This window comes from Enoplosus armatus, chromosome 20 (genome assembly GCF_043641665.1).
Source record: "Enoplosus armatus isolate fEnoArm2 chromosome 20, fEnoArm2.hap1, whole genome shotgun sequence".
Lineage (NCBI taxonomy): Eukaryota > Metazoa > Chordata > Actinopteri > Centrarchiformes > Enoplosidae > Enoplosus > Enoplosus armatus.
Genome location: NC_092199.1, coordinates 9,302,103 through 9,317,242, shown reverse-complemented (window position 1 = coordinate 9,317,242; position 15,140 = coordinate 9,302,103). Strand labels below are relative to the sequence as shown.

Sequence of the window (15,140 nt, the reverse complement as noted above, 5' to 3'; positions counted from 1 at the left end):
TTGTTAGTATCATCATCCTTCCTTATTTCAAACCGCGAGCACAAGCATACTACCAACTTTCTTTGCACCGTGTGCACAATACAAACTGGTGGGGGGAAAAAAAGACAAATGTTAAGGTATTCCTATCACACTCCTTTCTCTTTGTAGTGTCACTGAGTCCGTTGAAGTAAATCAAGTTTAGAGGAATCGGAGGGAAGACAGGAGATGTGTAGCTGTAGCTCAGGAAAGCCAATGGAACCTACAGAAATATATCCAGGGACAAAGTGCAATTCTGTTCCTTTCATTGATTTCTGTTTTTGTTCTGAATGTGTTTATGCGCCAGTACTCTGTTTTATATGTCTGTTTTTATGCTTGTGTACATGCAACATGCAACTGTGCTGAATATTTAAGTGTCCAAATTTTGTTTGTGTGTGTGTGTGTATGCACGGCTGCATGTGTGCCTTTTTAACCTCTCAAGCTTTTGTGTTTACACCTTGTGTACATGCTTCAGCTGTCAGGGCTTATAGGCTTTTAGCAGATTGACCATGACATTTGTTCCATCCAGAGGGTTAAACATGATTTGCATTTAGACCAGAGTGTGTCAGACACACACACACACACACACACACACACACACACACACACACACACACACACACACACACACACACACACACACACACACACACACACACACACACACACACACACCTGAAGCTTGGCACCTCACAGCCATAAACAATACTGCTCCTGTCTCTCATTCACAGCTGTTTAGTACAAACACACGGGATTAAGGCTATAGAGCAGGCAACTAGTTTGATTCAACAATACTAAAGTTTCCTTGGTCTTTACTTGATCTGATTCCAGAAGCTGTCACAAAAGATAAGCCTCCATCTCTTTTCTTTTTTCTTCCCCAATCAGAAACCGTCTTTTATGGGCCATGAATGGTTACAGGCCGATCCCCTTCCCATACACCCTGAGGCAATGTTGAAAAGGCCCACTACGTGAATAGAGATGAAAGTTTCCAGGATTGAGGTCATGGAGTCCTCAAAGCCTCCCTGTTTCTGCAGTTGGGTGCTCGCTGTTTGATGTACCTCTACTTCTTTTATTTCATCCAAACTGATTTCTTTGCAAAGTGGGATCAGTGTGTAAACGTACAGACAGCCAACCTGGAGATTACATCTTGATTCTCCTTGATATTGAAACTTGGTAACCTTTTAAACTCCAAAAGGTTCAGTGAGGTTGCAGTTTTGCCTTTTATCACACTACATTTAGGTTTCAGTTTCTATCAAGCCAGTTGATTATTTCAGAATAAATTCATCTGGGTGTCTTCATGCATCACAAGAAATGAGCTACTTGCTGCTGAGTAGGTGAAAATCAGTGAGCAGCTTTTGTTGTTTTGCAGTAAAATACAACCTATGCAAAACACTCGCATGGGATTTCCTAATTAATTCTTCACAATTCTCAGAGGCATGCTAATACGCTTCTTCTGATTTGGACACAGTGTGTCACCTGTAAGAACCATGCTGATCCAAGATTTTACACGTTTCCACAGCCGTGAAGCGAAAGCCATGGTGCAGCATTGTGTGGATGAATGAATAGAGCCTATGGATGTGAAGAAGTGGTGTGTCAAACGTGTGTCAAAATGTGACTTCAAATGAAAAGATTATTTTTCTTCCTGCTGTGCAATGACCCCCCCCCCCCCGCTCTCTATGTTTTGTGGAATATCCAAACTGTGAGTATAATATACATTTGTAAATATGTCATTCTATAAAATTATGATGAGATGTTTTTAAAAATGTTGATTCTGGAATATGATTGTATATATGGTGTTTCCAGGGAATAAAAGGAGATGAGTCTTAACTGTCTCTTGAATGTTCCACAGTGGTCTTGTCTTTTTGCCATAAAGACAAGGTCGACAACAACATCTGTTGTCCCGGTTCCAGTGGAACGAAGTACAATTAAGGTAATTGGTAAATTTTGCTCACAGATGACCTCTCACACAGTGAGTCTTCGTGCGATGCAGCTTTAGGGCCCACTTCAAAAGCAGCAGTGTCAGCGGTGCTGGAGGTCACGCACATCACTGCGCCACTGTCAGTCAAACCAGGCAGCCTTTCAGATGATTTAAAACCCAATGCTATGGGGAATACTTCCACAAACCAAAACAACTTTCCTCCACAGTCATTTTAGTGTAAGTGAAAGCGTCATTCTTGTGTAAGTAACCCAGTTTATTAAGGGCACTGGAGTTTGGATTGTTTGGTCCATGAAATGCTAGAGCTAAAGCCCACGTGTTGTCTTAAAATAGCTTCATGTTCAATTATAATATCACTAACCTTTTTTTATAAAAACTGTCCATTGTGAGTCTGACAGTGTTGGAGGAGTGCTCTTTTAATGTTTACATTTTTGCTTGAAAACGACGAATCAATGGTCAGATTAGTTGCTGATAAATGAGTCGATCGACTAATCGCTACAGCTCTAGTTCACATGGAGAACCATGTCCTTTCTTTTGGATCCAAATCACAGTTATAAAAGCAGTTTTGTTGAACAGTGTCCTGAGTCACCCCATCAATCTGCACACATCAGAATTTAACATCATGCATGAGCTTTCTCTATCACTCTTTCCCACGCATGCACATGTGCAGACATTGAGAAACACCTACAGACCAACTGATAATGTCTGCCATTAAAATAATATATCACTTAACAGGAAAATAAGACATTTTGCTTCCTTGGGCATTCTTGTCATGAATGGGTGAAATTTCCCATTTTCTCTGCAGGCACAGCGGCAGGTTCAAATATCCAATTCAGGACAATGATTACTGACAGGCTATTTTTAGCTCACTGATAATGGATTCTCCTATCAGCCCAGATGACCACCCTTGAATTCATAAAGCATTGCCTGTGTCCTTTAGACGCAGCGGCAACCATGACAGTAGCTCTCAAGGTGCGGAGATAACAAGCCTGTCCTTCTCAGTCTATTTTTGTTTACTATGTTCAGGCGTAGTTACAGCTGCAACATTAAGATAAAAAAAACATTTGAATATGAATGAGTCTCTATAATGAGTGTGGTTTCAGTCCACTTATCGTCTTTTAACTTCAGTGTTAATGTGAGTCTGTGTACAAAAATAGACTCTTTAATTGGGAATATTCATGTATCCATCCCGTCTATCCCATTAGAGAAATCAGCCCTCTTATGTGTGGAACCTCTCAGTAATGCTTTGATTGCATGCCACTCTCCTGCTCTGCCTCCTCAGACGCTTCAGTGAAAATTGAGAGGATTCATTTTCTCCAACAGCGCTGCAATAAGTTAGCAAACTAAACATTTTTTCATGTTTAGTATTTTATAAAAAAGTGCAGAGCTGCAGGTTTCAGCACAGTACACGCCCGTGAATGGATTCATGAATGAAATGTATTTTGTTTCATACTGACACCAGAACTCCCATATACTAGTTACATAATTTGCACCCATGGCATGTGTCTGGAAAGTGTTGTCTGTATCTCAATGCTGGAGGCAGATAAGGGTCAAAGCCTTGGGTCAGTGCTGAGTGCAAAGAGTCAGCAAGATCAGCAAGAACGGCAGCACAAGGGCCTTGACAGTGATGAAGGTGTTTTACTTGAGTATTTCCATTTAATGTTACTTTATACTTTTAACTCTACTACAATTATTTAATGGCTGTACTGTAGCTACTATAGTATTCAGATTAAGATATTACAGAAAAAGCTTTTTGGCCCCCAGGTTGGAAACCAGTGGACTAAACTACCTAACTGTATATAAAGTAGTTAAAAATAGCTCCACAGTGACCAGCTACAACAGTAAAATGCTACTTACACATTGATGCATCAGTAAAAATGTAATAATAATATATATCAGTCACAGGGGCAATTTTTCTCCAGAATGAGCAATTGATTGTCTAAAGCTGCAGAAAGTTGAGGTGGTCAGCAGGCATTCAGATGTTCGACTGGTGTGACCCAGTGGCCTTTACTGTGAGGGGTAAAAAACCCCAGTGTCAGTTGGTGGTCTTGCAAAAGGGCACTTTTCCCCTTTTAGAAATCAGGTTGGCCTCTCAAAGGGCTTTGAACATTCATCATGGGTGTGTAAGTCCACCTCTCGAACCCCAATGTTATTGTGGAAGACCAGCCAACCGGCCAGGGCTGTTAACATGACTTTTTAAAAGAAAAAGGCTTTCAAAAAGATTAGGGGCTGCAAAACTAAACGACAAACATCTGTAACTAAAAATGCTTGCATGTGTGATAATAGCGGTCAGATTTCTGTAAGCTGGTGAAAAGAAGATAACTCGCCAACTAGCAGTAGCACATGCCTTACTCTTTTCTCAGTAGGTTAGAGATCCGGGGGTTAGAAGTGGACTCAATAATACACTTGACACACCGCTAAAAAATTATTTGGCATTTTGTCTGATACACTTTTTTGCTCATGTTAGATGAGAAGATCAATCCCACTCTCAAATCTGTCCATTTAATATGAGGGTGGACACAGGATTCGGTTAGCTTAGCATAAAGACTGGAAACGGGGCTGAAACAGCTAGCCTGGTTCTGTCCAGAGATGAAAATAAAACCCAGAAAGTACCCGGTCAAGAACATAACTCTCCGTGAGCCAGGCTAGCTGTTTCCCTCTGTTTCCAGACTTTATGCTAAGCTAAGCTAACCGTATCCCAGCTTTAGCTTCACATTTACAGATATGGGAGTGGTGTCTTCTGATTTGACTCTCAGAGAAAGAAATGTCGGACTACTCCTTTAATGAGTACATTTACATTGTCATCTTGTACACAAAAACTCAAGGCATCAAGAAGGACCCCTGCACTATCAGACGCTGAATCATCAGCTTATTGAAAGTTCAAGACTCATGAGGTTGGCACCCCGAGGTACAATTTGGAAAGAAAGCCAGGGTAGTCTTTTGGAGCCTCACTGCGTCAGTGTTCTGGCTGTGACAAAGGTTTCTCATTTGAAGTGAGAAACCAGTGAGTGAGAAAATATAGAGGAATACTGCATATTCAGCTGTACCTGGTTGGTTTGCTCACAATCAGTTCTGCATTTTCAAGCAGGTGCTAATCAACACTCTGTGGAAAAGGATGTGTGTTGGACCCTAATGAGACAAACCTGTGCACTACTCAGTCAGCAAATCAAAACACTCGACACAAGGCCGCTTTGACTTGCTTTGCGATATAATCATATCTTATTCACTGTCAAATTCTACATGTACATCAAAGTAGTGTTTCCCTTCAAGATGCTGAGCTACGATCTGTCACCAGTCTTTTTGTAAACTCAGTTATCCAAATCTGATACAAAATCTGATCCCAGTTCACTATTCATGCAAAGGTTTTTTCTGTATCAAGACATATGTTTGACAAATGGACCTTACATGGACCAGTTACGTTTGTTATTTCTTACTTTGTGGATTGTGGATGTTTCTAAAACGAGTTATGTAGTCATGGGTGTGCTATGCTCAGCTTCTTAGTTCATATCCCTGTAAGTACAGTTTACATTATAAAAGCTGAACACAAATGCTGAACATGACTGACCACATTCGCCAAATCTTTACGTGAGCCACAAATCAAAGCAAGCCAAAGTACGGCAGATGGAGGCCACCAAGCGCCAAGTTCACATGGGAATCCAAACAGATGGACACATGAAGCGTAGCACCTGCTTTTGGCACCGCACCTCGACACTCGCAGTGTGATTTAGAGTGGAAAGAATCACAGGGGAATTTTATCTTACTGGGTTACAGCGCATTTAATTGCCAATGGAAGTTGAGTTTTATCAATGTTTTGCATCAGAGGTGTGTGCCAGCTACAGGGTCTCCACAAGTTCATGCTTGTCATTTAGCTATATTGTCCACTCATGAATAAGACTATGAATAAAAAATAAATTTTGCAAAATTTCTGTCATCATCTGTCCATCACTTGGTTTTTAATTGGTGGGGTTAATAGGCTAACAAAGATAGATTTTATTTTACATATATATACATTATTTCTAACTACACTTTAATTACTTTTGATGTGGACAAACAAAATACTTGAAATTATTGAAAAGTGGTAAATGGGGTGCGAAAGGTACACTTTCATGCTCATGATGGATTTAGCATCTGTTGGGATCTGATAAGGTTGTAATCATGAGCAATCAGCAATAATTATCTCCAGGTGCTGACATTTCTGATTTTCAAAAATTACAGTTTTGTTTTTCTGACTCTCTGCATTGGAATGAGCTCCCCTCCCACCGCCTCCTGAAGTAAATGACAGTATTTGCAGAGCATTTTACAGCATCATGTTTCATAATTGTGTTTTTGTTGGATCTCTGCTGTAATTAGCTGAATTACTCATCTCTGTTGTCCAAATCCTATTTTTTGTCCTTTGTTTGGTCCCTTTAAGTCCTTCGTCACCAAAGGAGCTCAGTGAATGTTGTGTATTATGTAAGTCCCCTTCAACTGACTCTGATTTATAGTGTTGTTTTTTTGTACACAGTGCTTGTACGAGGCAAATCATTATTTAATGAAATGTCTAAAAACGACTAGTCCTATGTTAAATTTTGTTGAGCTGTATACTTACATTATCAATGGCGTCATATCCCCTTTACATAAAGTTATTTTCATCTAATTGGAAGTTAGCAAGTTATCGCTACGTTAGCTAGAGTTACTTCATTAGAATTAAATTAAATAATGTGAATAAAACTGATTTCTGCCTGAGTCACGTCAGATGTATTTTCATCAGCTATGGTGGTTGTTTAACAATGACGACAACAACTCCCATTATCCAACGCTACTTCATGATGTCATCAGATTACGTCTTTTGTTATTGTTTTGATTGAGAGACCCCTAGCGGCAGAAATTACGCACTGTGCCTTTAAAGGCTTGTCCACTGAAAAATATGTTATAAATCAAATGTGTCTTCAATATCATCAATATCACAGTAGCATTTGGAAAAAGATAAGATTATTAAGATTCACACAGCAGTCTCGCCCTCTGAATGTTTTCAATTCTCTTTGATGATTATGCTGTTTGTGTTGGTCCTTAATTAAGTACAGATGGCAGTAGGAGGTGGTTGGCAGAGACAATATTTATGAGCTGGACAAGAGGAGGTTCAGTCCATGTAATAACTGAATGAAACCTCACACCTGTTGCCTGAGAAGATCTGAAATTACTCCTGACAATGCTTTAAAGTTTCAGTTGAGGTGGTGATTTTGGGAGGCCATGGGAAATGTGTGACTTTATTCCACGTTTGAATTAGGTTAGGGGTGCATTAATGTTTGGGAATATGGACATTCAATGGGGAATGAGTGCACCTTGGTTGCACCTGGTCTTGTAAAATGGCCCCATATTCCAAGGGCATTGAATATGTTTGACAGAGTACAGGAGCAAATAAAATACAATTAAAGGAACAGTTCCAAATTTTGGGAAACACACTCACTTGCTTTCTAGCCGAGAGTTAGATGAGAAGATTGGTACCACTCTTGCATCTGAAGCTGGAGCCAGCAGCCAGTTAGCTTAGCTTAGCATAAAGACTGGAAACATCTAGCCTGGCTCTGCTCAAAACCCACCTTCTATTTAATGGCCGTAGCAGTAACTTCCTGGAGTCTCCGCTGGTTGCCTGGCAAATGCTCCCAGCCAAGAAATAAAACGTGTAAAATGGTGAATTGTCATTTTTTTTAACCTCAGTTTTTGTATGGATTAAATGAATAAGATATAACATGGTAATTTGAAGTAAATAGGTGCTGGCTTGAACAGGATCAAATATGCTTAATTGCTTTCTTGCCAGGAGTCATCTGAGAAGATTGATACCACTGATACCATATTTTCTGTACAGACGAGAAATTGGTATCAATCTTCTCATCTAATCCTCGACAAAAAAACAAATATGCGTACTTTGCAACATGTGGAACTATTCCTGTGACATTTGGGAAAAGAGGACTTTCATTGGGGGAAATGACTGGACCTTTGGTTCCCCCTGGTCTTGTAAAGTGTCCCCACATTCCTTAGACAATAAATAAATATGAGCAAGTTTGAATAGCATCAAATACAATACAGTTCAAGAAGTATATGAATATTATTCAGTGCATCATTTAACATATTTCAGCCTATTAACAGTTAAAGAAATGATTTGATAAATTTGGTTGTCAAATACTCCACCAGGGATAAATCACTGACCAGTCACATTACTACCTCCGTTACCACTGAGGTCACAATGTTATCAATTCATCTACTTTGACTTGGAGCAGCCAAAATGTCTACTCATACACATGCAATTTGAAACAATTATTCTTAAAGCCGCTGATTAGCTTCTCCATCTGTGAGCCCACTGCTAATCTGCCCAAACACAAACTTCCTGCCAAACAAACAATGCTTAATAATGAAGTGGGTCTTTGCCAGGAGGCCATTAATGATACTGGCCTCACTGCTGTTGTTTTTTTGTTTTGTTTTTTTCTAAAAGCTGGGTCTCATTCACACACATTAGTTCAGCCAATCACATCTAAACAATGTTCATCAGTCAAAACAGCTGAGCTCAGTTCCATTCAGTTTTTCTGGTCTAATTGAAATGCGCAGCTCGGCCCTTCAGGGAGAGCATCATTAGCCGAACACATCATGCTAATGCATTTTAAAGACGTCCAGCTTAAGGGCTAATTAATATTCCCCAGAAAGAACTGGAAATCTCTCTGTAAGAGCCACTTCATAACACCAGCTGTCATGATATTCACTAAAACATTTTCTCTAGGCCTTCAGAGTGAGGCCCGTGGTGAATGAAACAATCAAACAGCATATTCAAGAGGTATCTAACCTCCTGAATGAGACTTTATGCAGTTAAGAGTTAAAAAAAACAAAACATTTGGGTCTATTCGGATTTTGGACCATTTCAACAGGTTTGGCAAAGCAAAGGTAAACAAGAAGATACATATCTTAATGTGTGAAGACTTTTGATAATGTTCCAGTAAAACCTACTGAACTGTTTAACTTATGTTTGCACCATAAAAACACTTAAAGCGTCACTCCATCGGTTTTACACATGAAGTTAAATTTCCTCAACCTGAATGATGTCACCGTGATGTCATCAGGGTTATTTTGTCTTGGGCTTGAGACTTTTTTTTCTAATGGAAAGCTTGTGCTACAAACTGATGGGTTTAAGAGGCAGGGGATGTCTAATGAAAGATGCTATCCTGTTGCATTATGGGAAATGTAGGCTCCAGTGTTTTTGGAGCATGACCCACACCAGGGACTAAAAGTCAGGATATTTCAGCCTCTGCTGCACAGATTTAGACCATTCTTTTTTTTCAAACTCTGTCTCTTATGAGTCTCCCAGGTTTGTAGAAGTGCAGTAGTAGGTCCTTGCAGTGCTCCTTTAAAATAGTGAAAATCACAGCCACATGTAACTTATGTTCTTTGCTCTTTACAAGCATGTCAAAACACATTAAACAGCCAACAGATTAGATCCTTTTATAGTCCAATTTAATTTGAATGTGAAAAAGCAACAATTCTTTAACATTTTAAATAATAGAAATTATTATTCTGAAACTGAATTCATCATTATCTCACTGAAATACAGTTCAGTGTTTGGATGGATTGATTTCTGCCTGTGCAGAGTTAAAATAATGCAGATGTGCTGTATGGACGAACCTTTATCAGGGCACAGCTGAGATGAAAGTAGGTTAAACATGTAGACGCTTCATACAAGACCATATTAATCCACTGTGCATGAACATGTATAAAATCCATTGTTTAAAAAGCATCTCTCCACAGAGGCCAATCAGATTCCACTTGCTCTCAGCAGTCCCAGCCAGCACAGAGGCGTTTAACATCACATCAGTTGCCACAAATCGATGTCCTGTTGTTCAAGGTTTCATTTTCATCTGTGTAAATTATTTGTGAATGAAGAGTGGGAAAGAAAGGAAACGGTTTCTCCGCAAGCGTTTTCAATGATTACTGTAGCTGTAAACTTCAAATCATTAATAGAATAAAATTCCAAATGAATCTCAAAACAGTAATTAACAATGGAACTTCCTTTTTTATTTCACAGGAGTCAACACACCACCTCACAACAGCATGTAAAGCTTTAAGGAGAGAGACAACGAGGGAGGCTCAAATTCCTCACTTCAGTACTAAACACCACATACTACAATATGTACAAAGGGCGTGGGAATCAGCCCCCGTTTACTTTCTTAGTTGTAAAAGACAGCCGGAATAAATATATGTCTATTTTACATCAATGTTTAATATAAACAAATACCTGTCTTACGAATTGCACTTGGCTGTGAGGTAAAACACACTGTGAGCGGAGCACTACATGACCACAGTACAGTCACTGCCTCGCTCATGTCCAGTGCTTTTAAATAACAACCAGTTTAGTGCAGTGCGCCTGAGAGGTCATCTTAAGAATACATTGTGACCCATCACCAACCCGGGGTTAATTCATAGGATACCATCTGGCCCTTAATAGATCATCCTGCTCAACAAAGCACCGAACTGCTGATTCAATACAGTAAGAATACAGGTCCGTGCGCTCTTTGACAAGAGTGTCAGGTGGATCTTGTTTTAAGTGCATGCACCGTTGTGATTAATCAGATCCACCGCACTACGTGTTTGAGGGTCGATATTATTTGGCAAATTGGATGCAACGCTAAACTGTCCTGGAGAGATTTGCGCATCTTGGAGAGAACATTTGTCCTGATGCCTCTTTTAAAAATATGGCTTTCAAACACATTTCTGCTGATTTCGCCTGGTGTTTGTCTTCTCTGGTGCAAATATAAAATTGATCCACGGCTCCTGAGCACACCTTTAAAACCCATGCTCAAGGAGGCAACGCCCCCCCCCCCCCCAGGATGTTGTAATCCACCTCAACAAAAGTTGAATGTTTTCCTTCACAGCTGTGACTCAGAGTGAGACAGCTTCGCGGTCCCCACCAGGCTGCTGTCACTGTTGTCCAAGCCCGCGCAATCAGACCACATCCCCAGCGTGCCGGGCTCCAGGGCGGAGACGAATCCTCCGGAGTACCGGGACAGGTCGCAGGAGCTGATGTGCAGCCTGCGGTCGGCTTGTCTCGGGCAGCACAGCAGCCTCTTGAAAGCCTTCCTGAAGTCCGGGCTCCGGCAGTAAATGATGGGGTTAAACGCAGAGTTGACGTACCCCAGCCAGTTTAGGAACACGAAAAGGTCCTTGTCCACCACCTCCGCGCAAAACACCCGCACGACGTTGACTATAAAGAAGGGCAGCCAGCACAGGGTGAACGTCCCCATGATGATGCCCAGCGTCTTGAGCGCCTTCTGCTCCCTGAGAGCCAGGATTTTAGACGGCCTCTTCTTGCACTTGGAGGTCAGCCCGGTTAAGGTGTTGTGAAACCTGCCCTCGCACTTGTCGATCTTCCTCAGCTGCTTTTTCGCCTCTCTGTACACGCGGGCGTAAACAAATATCATGACCAGGAGAGGAATGTAAAAAGATATGATGGATGAGGAGATGGCGTATGCCCTGTTGGTGACAAAGTCGCAACATTCAGGGTCCTCGTAGCAGGCTGTGTCCACGCTGTCCCGGGACCAGTGCATCAGGATGGGCAGGAAGGAGACCAGCGCAGAGATAGCCCAGACTATGCACACCACCGCTTTGGCCCGAGCTTTGGTTAACAAGCTCTGGTAGCGGAAAGGCGAGGTGATGGCCACGTATCTGTCTATGGCGATAACGCACAGGGTCTCGATGCTGGCGGTGACGCACAGGACGTCCACGGAGATCCAGAACTCGCAGAAGAAGGAGCCGTACAGCCACGAGCCACTCACCTCGAGCGCAGCGCCAAACGGCACCACCAGCAGCCCCATGATGAGGTCCGCGCTCGCCAGCGACACGATGAACACATTGGTGAGCGTCTGCAGCCGCTGCGTCTTGGCTATGGCCACGATGACCAGGATGTTCCCGAACACAATGCACAGGACAATCAGACCCATCACCAGGCTCATCCCCGCCATCCACTGCTCGGACGCGGCTGTGGCGGAGCCCGGTGCGTCCGACGCGCCGCTCCCCGAGCCATTCTGGAGGTTCACCGGCGAGGACGCGCCACCGTCCCCCATGACGGGCTGCTGCGCTGTGTGCGGGACCAGGTCGAGCTCATCAAGACAGCGCAAAGGCAGCCTTTCCGGTCTGTCGCGGTCGCACGAGCCACAGCTCTACACCAGTCGCGCGCCAACTCCACCTGAAGCTCCTCTCTCACATTCAGCCTGCGCGAGCTGCCGCACCGGTCGGGACGTCAAAGCAGGCGGTGACATCACTGTTCCTCAGGACCAATCAACGCTGCTCAGCGGACAAATTGTCCCGACAATGAAGTTGAGGAAGCAAACAACACCTGAACCTCCAAAATGATACATTCAGTCTCAGTTTCACAACATGTCTTCATGAGTTAACGCACATCAACAACACTTCCATTAAGAAAGAGGACATTTTTGGGGAGCAGCTCTTCGACACATCCAGCCTCCTATCTGAAGCTGTTATCTGTCAAACATCTGCCAGTCTTTGGGAACATGAGAAGCCAAATATGGAAATCCAAAATCCACCATGGCATTATGAACTACAGGGATTTCCCTGTTTTTATCACTTGCCATCACAAACAAGATTTGTTTTTCCACTTGTCCATTTTATATTTTTATCACAAAGAACACATTCCATGGCCATGAGGTCAGGCCCAACCACAGATCTGCTCTTTGCTTTACAGCAGCTGTATTACACGAAACTTCTTATCTTAAGTCACAAGTCAAGATAACTATAAAACAGGGTTTGACCAACAGCCAAACTATTCGTTTTATACTTTATTACATAAAACAAAGCATCCAGGTCAGTTCCAGGTCATTAAAATCCAAATTGAGATGGTTTATTATCTGCAGGATGAGTTAGGATTTAAGAGTTCGAGGTTTCTGTGCTTTGAACCACCCAACATCAGGATGTCAACAAACTGAACAAAGCAGCCACTGAGGCTGAGGAACATCGGGTGTGAATTGGCATACAGTTCAAACAAAACCAAGGTTGTGCACGAAAAGAAGACCTGGAAGACAAAGAAACGACGGCAGAGACAAGACATTTAACACAACACAATTATTTAATTTAATTTCAGTTATTTAAACATTAATGTTCACACTGTAAGGGAAATTATGTTGAAATGACAGCAGCCTGTATCTGGACATTCCCCGCAGGTTTCAGAGAGCCTCCTGACAACTCAAAATGAACTCAAAGACACGTCTTCATGATCAGTGAAAGCATTTTGCACCGGCCTTGTGACACACAGACTGCGCTGGTTAGCGCGCCTGCTCATGAACCTGATGACCGAGAGCCAGAGGCTGTGACACGACCTGACCCAACATAACAAAGCTCGTCTCAGAGAGTCAACATCCCTGCGTGGATCTATACCCCAGGCGCTCGCGGCCACCTACATGCTGGGAGAGGCAGCAGGCTTCTCTTACTGAGATATGAGGAGAATGGAATTATAATGCCTTGTCGCCAAGCTTCCAGGGGTTTCTGAGAAATGCTTCAAATACTTGTCCAGGACGGTCAGCTTAGTCAGGTCTCAGCAACAGGTTGCTTTTTCATACAGTTTGGACTTTGGGAGCAACCTAACAGTCTGCCAACATCCAGCTCCATTGCAGCAGCTGTAGGTTAAGCGCCTTGCTCATGACCTTGGTGGTCGTTGTTTCATGGATCTAAACACACTTTTTATTTTATTATTAGAAATCTGTGTTGGTACCACTTAATAACAAAGCACCCTTTATAAATGGTTTACAATTAATGCTCAATAAATCATTTAGTAAAGCTTTATTGATCAGTTATGAGCCATTAATAAGACCAACGTTTGGGTTGTCAGGTTGTGAAAACTCCCTTTTGATTGATTGATATGCATTGATCTGGACCAGAATCCATTTACAAACAACTTACCAACATTTATAACCAACTTAATACCAACTAGAAATGATAAACATCAGTAAAAGGGATTTTTCATAACTTGGAAACCCAAAATTTGTTCTTGTTCAGAGCGTACAACTGACCTATAAAGCATTAGTAAATGATTAATTAACTATTAATAAAGCCATTAGTAGTGCACTTCATGAGAAGACAGCTTATTAGAAAGTGTGGCACAGAGTTGTTTCACCTAAATTACCAAAACAATATGGACAACACAGAAGTCATGTCTACTGTACTTAAATATTATATTATAAATTTATATAAATAAAAATGTGGGGTTTTAGTAACATGGTAGGAGTTACACGGTACAATTTAAAGAACGAATACATGGTGGATATATTAGGCTGCTTACAATACGCTGGGTATTTGGAGGTTATATATACATTTTACCACTTTCAGGCTGACGTGATTTCATTTTCCTACACAGCTGTCTACCAGGTGCACATTAGTGTCGACAACACAAAAACAGAATAAATTCAAATAAAAAAAGATTCAGTATCACAATGTATTCCTCATAGTGTGGGAAATTAAATATGCAGACTTTATTTTTGGTGTGTGGTAAAAAATTAAAAAAACATTCTGGGCGCGGGGGGGACTGCTTTGGGAGGATTTGGTCTTGTGACCTCAGTATTTCTAAAATCCTGACTACTTCCATGCTTATGTCTGGTCTCTAGGTCTCGCTTAGTGGTCTCCAGCCATGCTTTCTCAGGGATCTCTTAGACAGAAAGTAGTTCCAATGGAAACTGTTCACAATGAGGTCTGTGGGATTATTCAGGGACAGATGTGTTGCTGTTGAATTTTTAAAATGTCATTTTTCAGTGCTGTGAGCATCTTGAATTAATTTCCATCATCATACTGCAGTGGTGGCAGAAATTAAAAAAATCTGGACAAATACAACATAAACCATCTGCATGAACAGATACCACTTGAGGTAAAAGTTTCTTTTGGTGATCTGATCCTGGTGGATTTGAAGCTGAACAAATGTATTTCTAAAGCTGTTATCTCAGAAACATTGCCCTTGAACCCTTGAAACAGTTTCTCAACTTTGCTGGTGTATTGATGTCTCTTAGAGGCTACATTTATAGCATTTGTACCACTTTGCTGTAATTCAGCTTTACATATTTTCATGCAGCTACTCCCTCACTTTCACAAAAATAAGCTGAGCGAAGTGCTCTCGACCACTGAACAGCAGCTGCCTCCCACATAACTTCATGCAAGCTTAAAGGGAAATAGA

The 15,140-nt window shown here is 41.6% G+C and overlaps 1 protein-coding gene across 1 annotated transcript; it reads right to left on the bottom strand.

The window, feature by feature from the left end:
* Positions 1-10,812: 10,812 nt before the first annotated feature.
* On the bottom strand, positions 10,813-12,093 carry adrb1 (adrenoceptor beta 1). Its single transcript, XM_070927109.1, has one exon. The coding sequence runs from the start codon at positions 12,028-12,030 to the stop codon at positions 10,837-10,839; it is 1,194 nt and encodes a 397-aa protein (XP_070783210.1). The 5' UTR covers positions 12,031-12,093; the 3' UTR covers positions 10,813-10,836.
* Between the last annotated feature and the right edge of the window lie 3,047 nt (positions 12,094-15,140).